The sequence below is a fragment of the Augochlora pura genome, chromosome 2 (assembly GCF_028453695.1).
Source record: "Augochlora pura isolate Apur16 chromosome 2, APUR_v2.2.1, whole genome shotgun sequence".
Taxonomy (NCBI): Eukaryota; Metazoa; Arthropoda; class Insecta; order Hymenoptera; family Halictidae; genus Augochlora; species Augochlora pura.
In genome coordinates, this window is record NC_135773.1 from 4,445,078 (window position 1) to 4,465,184 (window position 20,107).

At 45.3% G+C, this 20,107-nt stretch overlaps 1 protein-coding gene across 3 annotated transcripts in view; it reads left to right on the top strand.

Annotated features, from left to right (window-relative positions):
- The window catches only part of LOC144478508 (unconventional myosin-IXb), a 29,401-nt gene extending 14,267 nt beyond the window's left edge, over window positions 1-15,134 (top strand). For all 3 annotated transcript variants that reach the window (XM_078196469.1, XM_078196468.1, XM_078196470.1), the window contains one exon: window positions 1,100-15,134. In XM_078196469.1, coding sequence (XP_078052595.1) covers window positions 1,100-1,164 — 65 coding nt within the window. In that variant the 3' untranslated portion in view covers window positions 1,165-15,134. The remainder of the gene's footprint in view (window positions 1-1,099) is intronic.
- The last annotated feature ends 4,973 nt before the right edge of the window (window positions 15,135-20,107 follow it).

Genomic DNA, 20,107 nt, shown 5'->3' on the forward strand with positions numbered 1-20,107 from the left:
GCTCAACGCACGCCAACGGGATTTTTCCAATTTCCTTGCGATATGACCAATAATTTTTTGAAGATATCCGCACGAATTGCTCAAAGCGGAACATCCTGTACAATCCGCGGGGGGGAACGGTGGTGGGGAATCAGCCGATCGGATTTCTGTGTCGAAATTCAAAGCGGAATCCTTTGTTCGACTATTCCGATCAGATCTCGGTACTACCCGAAGCGTCGACGGATCCTGCTTCTTTAAAGAATATTTCTATCCTTCGGTTCCATTTAAGTTGCCCTACAAGGGGAACTCATTTCGCGTGGATTTATGATGGAATATCTTGCGTAATGCAGGTAAAGGAATTCAATTTTCTGGAGTTACATATTGAACCGCCTGTCAGTTGTCCATATTACGTAAGATATACAGGAGCGCGGTACTTTTTCGCGAGACAACCCCGAGCGTTTCGAACTAAACAAAATGTAGAAGTGTCAGTCAGCTTTTCACGATGTTTATTTTGCTGTGCGTTTTCAATTTTCTTCATATTTGATTGAAACGTGTGTTAACATAATCTGTATCTCTTTAGACACTTTATATCAGTTTGTTAAACGAAGTTTAAGGAAACTATTTTCTTTCTTGCATGATCTTTGGTGTGCTTTACGGTAACCTGTGTTTTCTATCTTTTCCATTCTATTTTCTACATCCTTTTATTTTACTCGTTCTTTTACGTTTTCTCCGTGTATCATTAGTACGTGTGCCGCTGTAATTTAGATTTCTTTACCCATTACCACATTCCGATACCTTCTCTCTGCAACCTTTCACCAATCTTCTATCCTTTAATATTCGTCATTAGATGTGCAACGTAATGTTTTCGTGTCCATTCCCGTGTCAGCTGGTTTGTGTTTTCCGTCGCGTCGGTATTTATTCGCTCGAAAATCAATACCGTCGTGCTCGTATTGTCTTTTAACGAGCGGGTCTTAATGCTCGCGATCGCGAAAGCGTGTGCCCGGGGGGGGCTTAACAAGCTCCGTTCGGATAGCAGGCGTTTCGCGTAACGAGAGGCCACGCATTAGACAGACATTAAAAGGCAAAACAGTAACCCTTTTAGCCTGATGGCTGTTCGCAGACGGTCTAGAAAGGAAAAAACCGATCCAGAGGCAGAGTTCCGACGAGGACATGGTAATGGTATGATCATCGACGAGGCAGCGTTACCATGACGGATGATCGATATGCGTAGCAACATGACACGCGCTGTGAAGCGTCGGACTGACGGCAGCGAATCGACGAGTCTTACTTCTGGTCTCATCGGCGAGCTGCTAGTAATTTAAAAATAAGTAGTTAAAGAAAAGCAGTAAAAAAAAAATATCACACAAACAAGGAAACAAACAAAACAAAGAAAACCAACTAGATACACGACGTTAGGTAGGTCTAGCAATTTGTTCCACGCGAAATTAAGCTGATCAATTCGGTCGAACGTACATGTATGTATATATACACACAAACACACACCTATATATATATATATACATATATATATTTTTTTTCACTCTGTCGCAAAGCTTTCAGAGGTTTCTAAAAAACGATTAGATAAAAAAGAGTTGCGCGTGTGAGAATAACCGTTTCTCGCGGTTAACGTGGATAAGAGAGTAAGGGAAATGCAGGAAAGAGGAAAGAAGATGAAAAAAAAAGAAACAGAAGAAAGGAAGTTGTGCTAAATGTTCGTTTTCTGATCTATTTTTCTCTCTCTCTCTCTCTCTGGGAAACGCATTCCTCTTCGATCGAAGACTGTCCAATCAGGCTGCATGTAGGTGTGTTATTAGACACGTTCGATCGTCGACGGTCGCGTTCGCGCCGCCGGCGTTACGACCGTCCGCCTCCATTTTGTCGGTCAGTCGTGCATTTAAACGCGCGTCTCGTTTACTCCCGCCGCGTGAACCAAACGGCGCGGGAGGATCGCGCGTTAGGAAAAGAAAGGGAACGACGATTATCCGTTATTGTTACGAGCGTTTTAGTCGCATTCAGGCTCTTGTTCTTCTCGTATGTTTTTTTTTTTCTTTTCTGTCCTCTTTATTTTCTCCTTTACGATCCGTTTAAGAGCGACGTTCTCATCCTTGTTCGTGTCGCCGCTGTTTTACAGATTTTATAGACTGTTGCGTGAATCACACACATTAAGGACATACACGGAAACGCGCGCGCGTGCATACATACATGCATAAATACATACATGAGCACATACATATACATGCATACAACCGCAAGACGCGTAGATACATACATGCATATAAAGTACATGGATACGTACAAACACACACACACATGAAACGCACCCACGCGCGCGATAGGGTGGCTCTTTTTCCTTATCGATAAACGGGAGCGCCCGTTGCTTCGTTCGACAATCACGGATCTTGTACGCGTGGGCGTTCGGCATCCTTTCGTTAACATGACCGAAGGACACGTGGTCCGTCGGGACACGGGACGATCGACCTCGCGTAATTCCGTCAAGTGTCTCTCGACGATCGTGGCGATCCATGAAATCGTTTGGTCGCCGTAGTGCAGAGACGATCGACGAGTAGAGAAGACGGTATGTAGGTAGGGAGGGACGGGGGAACCGAGGAAAAAGAGAAAACCAAAACCGTAGCTTGTACATATTATATATTAATGATCATCTCGTAAGGATCTGTTATTATTGTTAACTCTGCGAGAGACGTTACCAAGATTATATTTCTACTTGTCAAATATATTTCTTCGCGTAGGGCTTTACACGCGTCTGTTCGTCGCGGTAATATATTTATATATACATATATAATATTACGCGATATTATATATATATACGTACATAAACATACATAAGATACATAAATACATACAAACATGCATAGATACATATTAACGAGATACACGAAAACACGCATATTATACATACGCATACACACACACACAGGGACTGCCAATTTTCGTTCGTCCTCACTCAAATCTGTTCTCTCGATCTTATTTCCTTTTTTTTGTATTGTTTACTTAGGCTATACGCTATATATGTTCACGCAGACTCTCCTTTATAGCGCGCGGACGTGTCCGCGGAACGAGCACGTACGAAGAAACGTGCATTTCGACGAGCATTTATATTTAGATAGATATACGTATAGATGCATATATAAATATATATGTGTATATGTGTATAAATATACATGTATATTTATATAAATATATATGTATATGTATATAGATATATACGAGTACTTATGTATATACAGAGATTTTGCGCGCACAGGACTGAGCAGACGGTTTTTTTCTTTTTTTACTTGAGATTTATTACGATTTCATTTTAGTTCCACTGTCGTCCGGTGTTGTCCTTTTTCTTTCCACGCTCCTGTTTTTAGTTTTCACTTTCTGTTACGCTCGTGTCCCCGAAAAAAACAGTTTTTAAACTACCGACGCGACTGGTTCTTCTCCTCTTCGTTTTTCGGGGCGGTCCACCATATTGCTGGTCGACAACCCCGGCGATTAAACGGTCCCGAAAGAATCGGCGGTCGAATAAAAGAACTCGGGCGAACCCTATCGGAATGAAAACCGGCCGGGAGTTTCGCGGACATCCGCGGACTCGCTTCTTCTTTTTCTTTCCGTTTTCCACCGGCCAGTTAGAACCCCATGATTTTAAAATATAATTTTATCTCGAGCCAACGGCCACGTTCGATACGATACAACCCATCGATAAAGCCCGCCGCGGCGGCGAAATCGTTGCGCCGTTTTATTCGTGCCGCGTGTTGCATTAATTTTAACCGGACCGTAAATTATTCCCCATTCCGCGGCAATTTCATAACTCACCGGCGCGTAATTCGAAACAAGAAAAAAGGGGGGGGGGAGGCGACCGCTCGCGCGCGGCGTTTTCTTTGATTCTCTACCGCTTTATTATCCCGCCGCGCCCCCTTTTTTGGGCCCGCGCGCTTCTTTCTTGAATTTCTTAATTGCCGTCGGTGGTCGTCTCTTTCGGCTAGATAATTTTCAATGTACTTTCATTCGTCGTTAATGACCTTTGCGCCGGGGAAAGCGCTTAATTAAGTCTCGCGTAGCGAGCTTTTCGACCGAAATCTCTCTCTCTCTCTCTCCAGCTCGTCTTCCATTCGCTTTCGAGTTTTCTTGTTTCGTCCCGCCGCGCGTGGTCGCTCGGTTTTTCGTTTTCAGGGTGTCTGCCACCGAACGGTGTCCCCGTGACCGTAGTAGAATACCACCCCGACCAGCGAGAAGGAGAAGAATCTTTCCGCCGTTATGTTCCAAGCTGTACAAATTTCTTTTACCAGCGCGTAATCGAACAATTCGAAACGATCGAATCGAATTCCATTCGCGTTGAGTTACGTGACTGGGTCGCGCGTGACTTTTACCCAACTAACTTAGGTTTAAGCCGGGAAAAATTCGGAAAAAGGCGCGCGGCACGTTCTTCCAAACCGTTCTATTCTTCTTTCTATCGACTCGCGGAGTCAGTGCACACCGGGTGTCCCGTTTTCCAGCGATCCGCCGCGGCGGCATCACCGCGATCGATATCGAGGATCTTCGGAACAATCGACTTATCGTTGCTCACCGGTTTCTGCGCAGGCGAACGAGAGCGCGTCGGAACGGCGAGACGAAATTTGTGTAAATAAATGATTTCTGACAGGAAGTTCGCTTCTTCGGTTTGCAAAATCTTTCCGATTGCCTCAGACACTCCATACATCATATCTTAGCGAGATCTACGAGTTCAATTTATTTTGCATTACGGCGTGCAAGCCGGGCGAAGCTTGCCGCTCCGAGGAACTTACAAATTTAATTTTGCGCGTGTTTCAATCTGGGAGAATGTTCTGCTGAAAAATGCTTGGAGCCCTCTTTAGGTTCGGCCCAAGCGCCGTTTTTCGCCGGAATCTTTCAATTCCAATTTGATACATATTTCATGACACATCTCGAAACCGTTTCGATGACTTTTTTTTCCCCCGCGTGCCCGGCGCGTCGTACTTTGCAGGTACCTTCAACGTCAATTCGGCCGTGGTACACGTTTCAGCGGCGCAAACAAATTTTGACGGGAATCGCCGCCGTGGTTCGCGAAAAAACTGGGACACCCTGTGCTTCGCGTTGCGTTCGTTTTAGAATGATCGATCAACGATGACTGTTTTAAATGTCCCGTTTTTCCTTTCCAACCTTGTCTCGTGTGTGTCGTCGTCCCCCACCCCACAACCCTTTTTTTAAAACTCGTCTTCGGTCGGATTCGCATTCGAGGCGGGCTGAGATTCTTCGTTTTACGGTTGATCGATTTTTACAGAGAGATTAGGATAGTTTAGCTAGTTGTGCTACACCGTCCCGCAGGCCGTAATGTTTTTTAACGTTGAAATGTTGCTCTCGTTCTGTTCACCGTGATGCACGGAACCGCGACATCGCGTGCGGATCGCGCGAACGAACGATGTCGAACTTGTTCTCCGTTCATTACACGCTCTCGAATTGTTGAAAGTTTCGTTGCGGTAATGCGCTCGCGTTTACGTTACCATTTAAAAGTTTGGAGACCTAATTCGGGAATTTATTAGGCTCTAAGATGGAATTAGTACGGGGAATAATCTAGGCTGTGCGAAGTTTTACGGTTAGATATTATTAGTTGCATTATCGGTCCACCAGTTGAATTGATTAACACGTAATCACCGCAGATTCGACTGTTGCGCATTTAATTGAACATGATTTTCTCGTATTTTTTGTAATCTATGCGAAAATCCTTCGTATTTCTCGGCTGAAAATTGTGAACGATTTGAAAGTTTGCGACTGTATCATATCCTTGTATTTGCTAATCGACTTGCAATTTATTCTGAAACAATTTTACACTACTCGCGATGCTCGACCGCGAAATTGTAAGTAAAATAATATTTCAAGCTCGCTAAATGAAATATTAATTCCCTTTCAATTTTCGATCGAATCCATTATTCGGTTACGACAACTATTGTTCGCGACAATCATTTACCGCGCGTCTCTCGCAACAACTAATACAACGATCAACGTTCTCGAACTTAAAATCGTTCAAGCCGACGAATTCGAATGATTTCGCAAAGCTTTTACAAAACGATATGTACAACGATGCGTCGTTAGTCCAGAATTGATTGGATTTTTGGGAAGCCTCGTACTTTTAATTGGTAACGCGCGCGTCAATTTCCATTAACTAATCGTTAAACGTTCTTCATACTGAAAGTGTTACTGTTGATTTCAGTGTCGGAGGTGTCTTGAAAAAGTTTTCGCGTTCTATTTGTTGTGTCGTCGATGCGTCTTCCTAAAGGGCAAAGAGTTAACTAAAAGGGGAAACCGGAGAAAAAAATATGGGGAAGAAAAGGTTGATTTTCATTTCGACTAGTCCGTTTGTCGCTTTTATCAAGAGAATCGGTTGTTACGTAATTTTCGCGTCGCTCGTGGCCACGCGCGTTTCGTCTTTATCTCCGCGAGGAGCAAACCTCCTGGTAGGGCCGCGGTTCTCACGCGCGCGTGGGAAACGCGATGAATTACGAACTTTTTTTAGTGAAATACCATGCAATTTCTATTTTATTTTCAACTGAATAAACACGAAGAAAAAGGTCTCTATTTTAAAATTGTTTTTACCGAAATTCATTGTATAAAAGTGTGAACCTGTATAAAAGTGTCCGCAAGAAGGAAGTCTCTACTTATTAGAGGGAAAATACCGGCCCGCGATCTCCGCGAACAATTGTTTCCCCCCGGGGGATCGCGGCGGTGGCTATTCGGGGGTAGTTCCCACCCCCATCGTCTTACGGATAAGTATGCTAATCGTTAATCTGTAAATTATCGTTTCACGTAAACGCATTACGCTTCTATCGTGCAAGGTGCTTCGCGCGGGTATCGAGCGCACAAAAAAGAAAAACAGAGTAACAAGAAAAAATACCACTAACGATACTAATTAAGGATAATGGTAAAATAATTCTGTCTCGGTCGTGTGTAAGTGGCGAGAGGAAGGTGGTCGAAAACAGGGAAACGACGGCAAGATTTGCAGCCTCGACACGATCCTTCTGAAGCCGCCGATATCAACGGGGTTAGAACAAATTCTCGCGTGAGAACCGAGAGAATATTAAAAAGTCCGCCGCGTTTCGTGTTTCCGCGTCTATTGTCGTCGCGTTCGAAACGATTCGCGGGGTCAGCCGCTTTACCCAAAGATCAAACGCTGTCGACGTTAGGAGCCGCCCTCAGTTTCAGCCGTTGATTTCGAGCGCAAGCGTAGCAGCTGAACGGCGGTTAGGCGAGCGAGCAGAATGAAATCAAACCCGGCGCGTGTAATTGTCTGTACTCGTCATCGCATCGTTTGTGACTTCTCTCACTCCGGGACCCCGAGGCGTCGGGGCGCACGCACTCTTTGTAAATAGGCGATTAAGGTACGCTAAAACAAGCTAGTATCGCGCGAGCGCGCGCGCGCGCTTGTGCGCGCAGCAAGCAAAACAGGAAAAAAACGATGAGAGAACTCTTCATGACAATATCGCCCCGCTACCCTTCATCCCCGCCCAGATTGTCCTAATCAAGTAGCTCGACGATCGACTCTCACACACTCCATTCTATATTTTTGTCTTCGAAGATACCGGCTCGCGATGTTTCGCGAAACGATCGTTCGATCGCCCGCGTCGATCTCGCTCGCACCGACTCGATCAACGAGGAGGAGGGATCCAGGAACGATCGCGGGGAAGTGAGACGCGACGTTCCGCTTTGGCCGAATTCTTCAAATACGCTTATTACTGTTATAGTGTCCGGCAGCGGTTCACGCTGTCCCCGAGGAAGCCTACCTAGTTCATCCGTGCCGATCTTGTCGGTGATCGTTCCTCGCGGTCCATCGTCGCCGTGTTCCCTGGTTACAAGCCACCTGGTCGACTCTCTCGAGAAGGCTATAACAAGGACGCGAACCGTCTTAGCACCTAAATAGCTCCCCTTAGCTCTACAGATTAAGAATCGGTAACGTCCACTTTGCACCGAGCAGCCTTGTAACGAGGGAACACCTTATCGAGAACATTGCTCCAATGATTTCCGTCGGTTCAAAGACATCAGCACAGTGTTCTCTGGTCGCGAGCCACCGGGTCAACCCTATCCGAGAGCCTATAGCAAGGATACCATGGTTTCGTCTCCTATTCATCGCGACTCCTACAGATCGAGGAGCGACGTATCGTCCGCATTGCACCGAGCAATCTTGTAACGAGGGAATAACGATTTCTGTCAGCGATTCCATTCGCCGGTTATACGCTACCTGGTCAAGTCTTCGCGAGAGCCTATATGAAGGTTTCCTTGCGTCTCCTACAGATTAAGGAGCGATAACGTTCACATTCTACCTAGTAGTCTCGCAACGAGACGACACTGTGTTGTGTTTCATTGATTTTTCAACCGAGAATCATTGGCCCGCCGGATACGTGTGGTTGCTTCCGTTTCGAGCGAAAATCGTACGATAGTAGTCGGCTCGGTGAAACGTCGAGGAAGATCGACGCGGATCCTCGATACAACCGGAAGTCGAGGCGCCTCGCGATCGATCGAGGGAGAAACGGAGAGAATCGTCGTCCGATTGCGCGGCCATCGCCGAAACGTCGCGACATCGAGCGCTCTTCCGATTTGTATCTTGTGGCGTAAAATCTAAGCACGATCGCGGGAATCGGGGGTTCTCAGTACCCTCGTGCTGGCATCCGGTCTCTCTCTCTCTCTCTCTCTCTCTCACGCTATAAACGCGGCTGCACGAGATAGGACGTCGTCGTCGGAAGACGACGAGAGCTCGTCGAGGAACGTAAGACGCGTTCGTGGCCTCGCCTAATACACGACTTCGATGCGGCGAGCGTGGACCCCCGGTTCGTTGTGTTCGCCTATACATATGTACACGGCCGCGTCTATGTATGTATATGCTAATACACACCTGCCCGTTACATATACCTGTTATTTTTCTTCGAACAAAAAGTGAGCGTGTACGTGTGATATCGTAGAAGAGAGTTATAGGGAATGAGGCACGGCGATTCGTCGTGCGAGGAACGAGAGTATAAGATACGTATGAGGTGTACATATGTACAGGGTGTCTCAAAATGTGTGGTACAGTTGGGCCAGAAACTAGTTAGTAGTTCGAGAAGCTCGGGCGAACGACCGTACTGGACGTGATTTTCATGGTAATTGACTTTAACCTCGGTTAATAAACTTTTATCGAAATTCTATTGTACAGGGTGTTCGAGATGTTGCCACGGAATTTCTGTATTGTTAGTCATTAGGATAGACAAAGGTGCTTAGCGAACGTCGGATCCAGTGTTTCGATTTTTAGTTTATTTTTATTTTTTTTTTTTCTGTTTCTCTATCTTTTATGAAACACCCAAGGATTTTCTTTTGTTTTGTCGTTCGTTCCGGTTTGCGAAGTACTTAGCGCGCGCGCGGAGACGAGCGACTCGTCAAATATTTCGCAACGGCCGCGGAACGATCTCGGGATCGTTTCAACGACGCATTGATCCAGACTGTTCACGGCAACTTGTGTACAAAAGTGATGTCAATCAACGGAACGTGTGATTCTTTTAATTTTCGCCGGTTTCAACTGTGTCCAGTTCCGATTAGCATTTTTAGCAGCGCGTCTCTGCCTGTAGAGACTCGTGCGACGTACGCCGGTGATCAAAAATTTTCCGATCTGTCGAAAGAACGAAGACTGGTAGCAACGGACTAGTATTCGATTTTTCATTGTACTTCTTCCGCTCCCTCCTCCCGTATATTCTCCGACACACGACTCTGCGACAAATTTTGAACCATCCTGCGTATGTACACACGTGTGACTACATAGACGTATGAGCGCACAGAGAATTCCGAACGAGAGCCGTTCCTTCGTCGGCCGTTCGATCGACGTGTATCGCGTTGGATCGCGCGCACCTTTAGGAAACTGCGTGAAAAGCCGAACAAAAAGCGCCATCCACATAGATATACGTGTACGTGCGTCTATAGTATACTTAGGAGGCACGCGAAAGGACGGAAAGAACGAGGTAGTTTCCTGTCGGCGTGGCTTCGACTTCCAAGTTTCTTCTCGAGCCAGCTCGACCTCGTTCTCTTCGACTTCCCGGCTATTCCTGCGGGACGGCTTTCTCAACGATTCCACGATCGCTCGATCTCCTTTCTCCCCGGCTCCCCTTTCTCCTCCCCGATCCACCGTTCGATCCGCCCTGCCCGCACTCCACCCTGAATTCCTAATAATTTCATGGATTTTACTGGACACTCGCTCGTTTTCGTTCTACCCGCCCGTACTCCTCGAACGCGACTGTATAGAGGCCGCGCCGCCGTAAAACCTACAGATTTTCCTTTCTCTTTGCTGAAAATCGACCCCCGTCCTATTTTCCTTTTTCCCCGCGATTCGGGGCTCCATCGTTTCCCCCGATTCCAGTTTCGTATAAATCGGTCCGACGCACACCGGAACCCATGAACAGCAGCTGTGTAATTATGCCTTATTCCGCGGAAATCCCGCGTTCGTTTACAGTATTTTCAAGCATCGGTTGTACGAATGAACTTCTTCTCGGGCAAAATTTCGTTCTCGTTTGTTTTACGGCTTCTAAACCGTAGGGTACGATAATGGAATCAACGTTGCAGTTTCTTCGCGATTTATTAGATGCAAGCAGATTTGGTAATGCAAACTACGAAATTATGGCGTAGCAGTTTTCAATGTCTCAGAGTCGCCGCTCGTGTGCAAAGGGTTGACGATGTTTATTATACTTCCAATCGATTAGCTGTATTATTCTTGCACAAAGTTGATCAGAAAATATTAATTTCTTTAACAGATAATTACAATTATCCACGAGTTCTAATCGTTGAACATTTTTATAGTCAATCTGTTCTCCTTATAATCTCTATTCTATATCTTTAATACTGCTGTCGCCACCTCGAACCTGGTCCAGTTCCCGTCGCCCCGACCCGCGCGTCCAAACCAAAAATTTGTTTAAAGAATTACCTAGTACGAACAATTTTCAAATTCTTGCTGCAGCACGGTCAGTGAGAATCCTATTAATAGACTGCGCCGCGCTGCGTAATTCAAGCGTTCGAAAATCGCAGAGCATATTTGTCCAGTAAACGTAACTTCGTTCACGATCCCCGCTTCCGCAAGGCGAGAGGTGGAAGTGTAAATTGTCGTCGCAACGACTGATGGCTGCTCCTCCGGCGGCCGACGGCCACGGGGGGACAAGGAAATATTAAAGGATCGGCGCGCAAGCACCTCCCGTTGCGACGTATCCGTGAACGCGTCGCGGTCGGATCTCCGGGTCGTAATAATTCGACGCGACGTTTCTCCCCAGTTCCCGAGCTCGAAACAGGCAGTTTAACTCGGAGCTGAAAACTTCCGACCCGTAATGGTCGTTCCGGGCACGTGGAACTTGGACAGGGCCCGCGCGCGCGGCGACTGTTTCGGTGGGATCCGATGGAAATCTTCGGCCGCGTATTAAGAGCAGACGTTGCTACGGCCGCGCGTGCACATAATTGTGACCAGCGGGATCGAAAAGCTTTCCCTCTTTCGTTTCTTTCGGTCTTCCCGTCGCCGAGTTACCCGGAGACTTTCTGGCCCCTTAACTACAAACTTGAATCCTCCTCCGCGAAAACCCTCGTTCGTTAGCTCCTTTATCCGGATGGTCCATCGCGGCCCGATCGATTCGCCCCGGAAAACAGTATTTATCACGGTGACTTTTTCTCCGGCGAAGACAGTAAGACGGGCTTCTTTCTTCCACCCGAAGTCCGCGCATTCTCGTCGGCCATATGGAACTTGCGATTAGACACGTTTCCACCTTCCGCAGATCGAAATGCGGGGAATTTTCCAACCGCTTTGATTTTTGTAGATGGACCTATTAAATTTCGGATTCTTTGCACACCTCGGCGGCCGATACTTTCTAAAATGTTTACTTTTCATCGGTTTCGCTGTCGTTGAATCACGCTCACGAATCTCCGCCGAAAATCTCGATTCTCCGAGTCAGCGGATCTTCGATCCCGATTGTTGATCCGTTCGAGAAACGAGCATTTATCGAGGCCACGTCGAGACAGATCGGGACAAGGTGCCCGCGTAATACATGAAACCTTGTTCCTCGAGTTGACGTTTTTCTCGTCGTCGCAAAGCGGCGATACGGCTGCAATAAACGCGGACAAGAATTCGAGGCGCGCCGTGAGTAGTTGCTCGGGTTATATCCTCTTTCTTTTCCCGCTCGCTCTAAGTAACGCCCAGACAGCGTCCTGACTAAATAACGCAACGCACGCGCTTCCTTTTTCTCCCTTTTCCTCCCTTCAATCCTCTGCCCCTTTCTCTACAGTCCTATCTCTCTCTCTCTCCCTTCTTCTTCGTCCCTCCCTTCCTCCTCCTCCCCCCTGTTCTTTCATATCTATTTTTTTTCCTTTTCTCCCCGCCCCGTTTTGCTTTAATTTTCCCGCGCGGAATTGCAGGATGATGGAACGGTCCGCGAGCTGTGCACGCCTCGTGAATACGTACCACGGGGCTCTCTCTCGTCCTCTCCTCTCTTGAAAGTGACGGGGTTAAACAGCGACGCGCGGAATGAGAAAATAAGTTAACCCTTTCGGGACACGGAGCGCGATGCGAGAACGACGTGCAGGGAAACGCCTACGGGTGTTCGCCGGGCTACATTGACAACCGAGCAGACGAGACGCTGCGCTACGGAAAAGCATAAAAATGAGAGGCGACGGCGCGCCTTTGCCTGGAATAATTTAATCCTTGTTTAGCGTTCGCCCGATTGTTCTCCCCGGTTCGAGCTGAACAAAATAAGTCGGGGGAGTTCGTCGAGCCGAGATTCGTTGAATGCGATTCATTTGATTTTCGCGCGGTGTCAAGATCGTTGCTTTTAATAGTAGTTTGCGCAAAACTACGCGCACTGATTCGATGTTCACAATATTTTGACCAATATTCGCAAATATATTTTAAAATATCTGTATCGCGGGATTAGAAATCATCTCGAGCCTTATTATTTCTTTCAACTATTCTTCTCACACGGTCGTTATTCAGTGATACACTTTAATTTTGTCAGTGGATGGCAGTAAAATACAATTTAATAAAATAATACGGCAATATATTTTTTGGACATCATAAAATCCTTAATACGTAAAAAAATAATAGCAAATTAATCGCAAACGATTTTACAATTACAACGAAAATAAATTCGAATGAAGTACACGAAAAGCATAGATCTTGTTCACGCGGGAGGTACACGGAAATAATTGCCCATGAACGCAGCATCGTTTGGGGTAGTTTTAAAAAAAGGGGTCGCTTGCGAAAGGGGTGCATCAGTGTCCAGATAAAGATAATTCCCATCGCCCGATTGGTATCATTCCCGGATGGAACGGTTCGAGGATCGGTTCTTCACATTTCCCGCACTCACCTGTCCAGCACCGTGTCTCATAAAGTCCGAGCGGAATACCTGTCGCGCGTAACGCGTGACTCGCCCGCGCGCAGCTGATAGTGGTTCCGCGTTCGAACGTTTCCGTTCGATTCAATCGTGAAATGCCGAGGAGCGACGTGGAATTAGAGTTGTCGGTTAGCGATCGGCGATTCGGATCGAGGATAATTTCGATCGGTCGGATCGGCCGGTGCCGCGGGAAGCCGGGTGAAAGAAGAAGAGATCGAGGACGGCGTGTGGAAAACGGCACGGTCGCGCGTGCGTTCGACAGCGTCGAGGATCGCTGACACTGTCTCTCTGTCTATCTGTGTATGCGTGTGCTTCAGTTAGGAGAAGGTTTACCGACTTGTCAGATGTTAAATGATCAAAGAACGCGTCAGCGAATTTTCTCTTAGATTTTCCATTAAAAGCATGGGACCGAGGTCAATTGGCTGTACGATGATGTTAGCAATCAAAAAATTTTGATTCGTTTGTCACATCTTTGAATAAAATTTCTGTTTAATGGGAGCAAATGAGACTAGAGCTCCACTAGTGTTTTTAGTGGTACAGTGGCTCCCTAGTGTCCCATGTTGATTGGTAATCTGAGCCAGTATATCCAAATCCTTCTTATAGGTTTCATATTGTCAGATGTTTGGTTCAACTGGATGTTTCATTTCTTGTCCCATTTTTGTGAATATCTCCTGCCTGCTTTCATATAACACAGCAACTCTGTTAATGATCCAACAGTTTGAGTGGTGGACACCCCATGCCATTTGTTTCTCAATAGGGGTATGGTGTCCAAGACGTAGTTTTTTCCTTTTCAGTGCAAACCCTGATAAGAAATTCAAAAGACGGTTTGCTATGCCGTACCAATTTTGCAGGCTCTTTTGGTAATACTTAGCAAACGGGACCCCTTGATTATTGGCTTCAGTATACACAATCTTGTATATTTCATCTTCTCTCTTGTATACTCTACTCCTCCTGACTGGACTAAAAACGCGGTATACAGCAATGCAGTAAAGTAAACAAAATATGGATTTGACCTCCTACGCTTTAAATCTGTTGGCTCAGCTGTCGCTCCAAAGAAGTGAACCAAAATTTTACAATATGGAACCGCAATGAACCTCACGACCTTCTCCCTCTTCTCTGGCTCCTTTGGAACCTGAACCTTCTTAGCTGATGCAACCACTATAGATGGATTATTTAAATCAACAATTATTCTCCTCCGTCTCTTTACGTTCGCCTGTCTCTTCTGTATCCGTCGTAACGTCTGACTCTGACATCGTTATTTATCCAGCAAGCACGTTGCCCTTTGCTTTCAATATTATATTTTGTAATCGTATGGTCTGTTCATATACTACAGACATGGGTGCCTTTTATTAGGCGGCCGCCGAGCTGGCGCGGCGCAGGGCGCGGCCTCCCTGCACCGCTGAGTAAAGGCGTATCGGGGGGCGAGTGGTCATCAAAGGCGATGGCCGGCCGAAGCCCACGCTACCCCCGGCGAGCACCAACCCCCCCGGGCGAGCTGGGGGTGTCTGAAGAAAAAGAATGGTTTACCGATTTCATCCGCGAGTCTGTAATAACGTTTACTTTCGCGTGAGCGTGCCGTGTGCATGGGTGGCGTGCGAGTGTGTGCCGTGCGCTTGACTGCGTGAATATATCAGTGCGTTCGGAAGACGGTGTGCGTGGTTATTCTCCGTGATCGACTGTAATTTTATATAATATTTGTAAGGCAAAAGAAATATTATGTACAGCATACCTGACAGTAAATAATAAGTATCTACCTTATACCTACATCTGTCTACCATATGTATGTCTTACTATTCCGGCGAATCATCCTGCTCCGAAAAGTCGTCCCCTTCGAGTTACGGTGTTCAACGAATGTTTATTGTACGAGTTTAACATTTGACGAGCAATAAACAGAACTAAAGTTTCCGTAAGAACAGTGTATAAATTAGTGAATAACGTGTGCTGGAATTAAGAAATTCTTAACAGTGTTTAAAATATTACATTGTATAATTAATATTACATCGATACGAATTAACAACGAATCTACGATTTAAAAAAAGAACGAAAAATTTTCTTGATTATGATTACGAAACGGAAGAAAATAGTGGTACAGCATTGTAGCAAAATTATATTGGAAACTCATTTAGTTATCGAAAAAAATCGTGACGGGTATATTTGCGACAATAATTGATGAAAATGGTTGATTAAACGTTACAGACTTTCAACGTAGACAGTATATAAATGCTCTTCAACTATTCATGACGAGTATATTAAAGAGAATTCATATACACCTCGTATTGGAAGTCAACAATGTTTAATCAGTAATTTTCGTCGAGCCTCGTTGCAAATAGACAATGCCGTAAAACCTTTTTCCTAATTGAACAGGACCTCGCAGGTTTATATTTACAGCTGTTGTTTCTTTAATCTCCTCGGACCACGGGGCTACTTAATTAAATTTATTCTGTTATGAAACTCGTTACATTAGTTTCTATTTTAACGTGTTTTTAATGCAGCCGTAATGGTAACAGGTTTTTTCCCGCGTAGAAAAGTGTTAATGAACGAAACGGCGCGCATTTCTTTCGACCCGAATGCGTGCAAAATGTATTAAAAAAAAAGTTAACGGGTGGTCAAATGATTTCGATCGAAATTCTTCTGCGCTTTTACGGCGGCCGCGTACAGGCTCCCATTGTTCCCCGTAAACGATGAAACATGCCTCCTCGTTAATTCACGAGCTTACGAATAATTAGATCTAAATTATTGGAGAATTATCTGGTCTATGTAATTCATAGTTGTGCATCATGCAACGTATAGAAAATTATTAATACGAAGTAAATTCGCACGCGTACGAATATAGTGGAGGGCGCGCGGTCCACAAATATCCTAAACGGATATTCGAACGGACCCCGTTCACAAGCGAGAAATTATTCGATCGCGGTGCTCGCCGGGTCCAAGGGAAAAACTGTTCCGAAGACCGGTGCCGGTTGGATGGTCAATTACTATTTCAAATATAAGAGTTCCAGGAGTTTCGCCTTTTTCCCCCGACCGTTTCCGACACGGGTAAACTGCTCGCAAAGTTCAAGATCATATTACACGCAGCAAGTTGAAAAGTGCATAAATATTAAGTTCGACGGCGCGGGCGGGGCGACTGTTTTCAACAAGTCCTGTTTCATTCGATAGCGCCCCCCGCGTTTCAAGAGTTCGGCCAACTCCTATTTTCCGCCGGTCCCCGTAATTCGTTCGGTTGCTAAGTTCCCAGCGACTCCTTGAATCGGTGTAATCTTAATGCTAATTGTAATTTCCAAAGTAAACCGATGGCCGCGCCCCAGCCGGAAGATGCGGATCGCCGGATACCGTCGGAATTGCAATTGGGGATAATGGAGATTTTTGGGCGGTTTCCCTAAATTTTGCATACGGCGGGCAAACCCTTTCCCAGCATTTGCCAACATGTTCCTAATTTTCGAGAAACCAGCTCGCGAAATTCCGCTTCCGAATATTCGCGCGGGGAGGCTATCGCGGTGTCAACGCTGAGGGATGGAAACGTACTCTAACTTCTAATTACAGTTCGAAAGCTTTCTCGTTGTAAAGGGGGAGAGCAAAGGGCGCGGAGTGCACTTCGCGGAGTAACAGGAAAAACAATTTAGGACAAAGGAATCTTGCGAGGCGAACGAAACGAAAATGTCACGCGACACGTTTTCTACGCATGTTCAAAAACATTACATCCAGTATATTGGATATGTATTGGCTATATAGAGTTCAAGATCACGAGTTAGATTAAATTTAGAGTGTTTAATAAATATATTAAACTTATTATTATTTATGGAATTGGTACGAGTCACTGTTTCGAAGCCGATCTGTGTAAGTACACGCTAAATCATTATAGTCGATTTCTAATTGAAATAAAAAGAACTAAATAAAATAATTTAATAATTTTTCTTATCTATTTATAATAAAAATTGTGCTTTGCATTGTCAGTGACATTGTTCCCCACAGCTAATTTGCAATATCTGTATTCACTCGTAATAAAAAAAATAAGTGGTTCCTCAGATCATTTGAAATAATTTTTTCTTTAACAAAAATGCAATCCGCTGCTTTGTTTACGAGTTATTAATAAAAAACGGTGACCAATAAAAGGCGAACTTAGCTGGTACGTAGCAGTCGAGCCAATGAGTGAACGAAGTTCCCTTCCCTAATTCGACCGCCTCGTGTCAGCTGAGCTCGCCTCTCATTGGCCACTGCATTTCGTTAATAACTCGTTAACGAAGCCTCGGAGAAAATTTTTGTAAAGGAAAAAGTTGCTTCAAATCATCTCAGGAACGCCCCATTTCCGGATTCGAACACCCTGTAGTAAATCGCAAAATTCTTCCCCCTCTACGACTGAATCTAGAGGAGAATTAAGCCATACCGGACGGTAGAGGGGGAAGCGTAAAGACTTCTTCTGACAGCTCGGCAGCAGCACGCGGGATTAGATTCCCGTTCCAACGATTAGCAATATCATAAAGCTCCCTCACGAGCCTATTAAATAAATTAATTCATTCGCTTACAGTAGTTCCCGTTTAATGGACGCAGGCTCGGGAGGGGCGGTGTCCGCGTCTCGCGTCTTTTATCCGGGGAGGTAGGTGTTCTGGAAATTGCCGGCTGTTATCTTCCCTCGTTTCGCTCTCTTCTTGAGTGCATTGGAGACGGGAGCGAGAAACATCGGGCGCGAGTGAAATAGAGAGAAAAAGGTTCGTAGCATTTCCGCGAATTGGTGGGGGGGATAACTCCGCTTCCATTAAGCACGGAAAAAATGCGTCTATTAAGCGGGAACCCACTGTACATACGTATCCCCCCCCCCCCCTCCCCGCAATAAAAGTCGCGCGGGATCTAAAAGTGGAACTTTTTCATCATTTTTATGGAAGCTGCTTCTGTAACCCTTTATACAAGTTCACTTGGTGTGCACGGTGTATTAATTACGTAGAATGTTTACAATTAAACGGCGGAGCTTTATGCGCCCGTGGCGCATTCTACCGAATAAACTCCGACGGTATACATATTTTCGCAGAGCTGCAGATAAACTTCGTTGTCTACGCGTTGCAACGTGTTCATCGGGATTGTTCATTTTCACCCGCGTTGTATTAATTGCTTTTTAAATTCGCAATTCTTGCTGGACAGCTTTGCGACCCTCGATAGGGGACGGCTGAAGAATTATATGTTTATCTTTCAATCTGGTGTACACATTGTGCATGGACAACGAGAAGTCTGCAGCTTTCAATTTGGTACACGGAAGAATATTTGAACTTAAAAGACAAATTGTGATTTAAAGGGAGTATTTTACCAACTAGATAAAAATACTCGCATCTAGCGTTATTTACACATTTTTATGAGGTTTCGTAAATTGCTTATCAATTACATACGATATTAATTTTAAAAAAGCTACACATTTCTCATCCTCGCGTTGACATTATCTACAAAATTGTTAAAATCTAAAGATATATTTCCCCAACGGTTCATAAATTTCGAACAGCCCCAATATATCACCGTATTACGCCATAGAATAAAATAATACCCCCGACAAATGAACTCTCTTTATACCAAGTAACAGATCATCGCCACAATGTTCGACGCTTGTAAAGGAATTACCAATGCTCCATAAAAGCGCCCTTTTATCGCCGGAATCGTGGCCCATAGAGCGTTAAAAAAATATAAATTTGTTCGGCAACATACCGCGAGCCCGGGATCGTCCATAAAAAAGTATTCCCTTTGATAGCGGGCCGCGTTTGAACGGTCAACAGGACTCGTTCGTCCTCGAAATAAAAAAAGAGGACATTCCGACAAGAGGGAGCACCGTTCCAAAAATGGCGGAAGATCAGCTGCGGTAACGACTTCCAGCGGCGGCGGTCCCCGGCAATTCTCGTCGACGCCCGTCGCAAAAAGGAAGCGGACTAGAAATTGAAACCGGTTCCTCGAACTCGCGTTATCCTTTACGATCCTGACCGGGAACGATGCTCGGCCTTGTTACAGTTGCGCATCGGCTTTGCCCCGGAGCTAGAGCCCCGCCGCCCGCTATATGACCGCTGTAATCCAGATCGTCATAGACTGCAATGTTATTGCTGTTACGTGCGTTCGACGTTGACCCTCTCGTGGAAGCGACGCGACGGCGATAATTGGACCGGGACAGGTCGCCGCGCGGTGGTACGGCTCCAAGAATTTGCCGACGTTTTGTCAAAAAGTCCACCTTTTCGAATCCGTGCCCCGTTCAATATGTATTGTTTTCTACGGGCACGCCGAGATTCTTTGGAGTGGGACAGGCAGCATGCGTTCCCAACAGTTTAGCGACTTTTTGTTCAAAGTTAACCCTTCGAATCGATACCCGTGCAATTTTCATTGTTTTCTGAGGCTATGTTGGGATTTCTTCGGAACGGGAGCATTCTCTCCAACAATTTATCGAGGTTACGTTATAAAAAGTCAAGTTTCCGAAGCTATACTCTTGCAGTTTGCTCTCGTTTTCTTTAATTTCAGCAATTAGTTTTTGTAGCGAAGACAATTATTTTTGGGGTAGGAAACCTGCGTCGACAAAGGTAAATTACATCAATCAGTATCACTCAAATTGAAACGCATTCTATGGATCTACAAGTTCTTTCTTAGGGAAAGGTAATATCTTTAGAACAATTTACCGAGATTTTGTCAAAAGTCGAACTATCGACACTATTTAATTTAATATAATATTTAGAAAGAACCACAAATGTATTTGAATAAAATAACTCCATCATATATCAGAATTTTCGTGGCTTCAACAATTA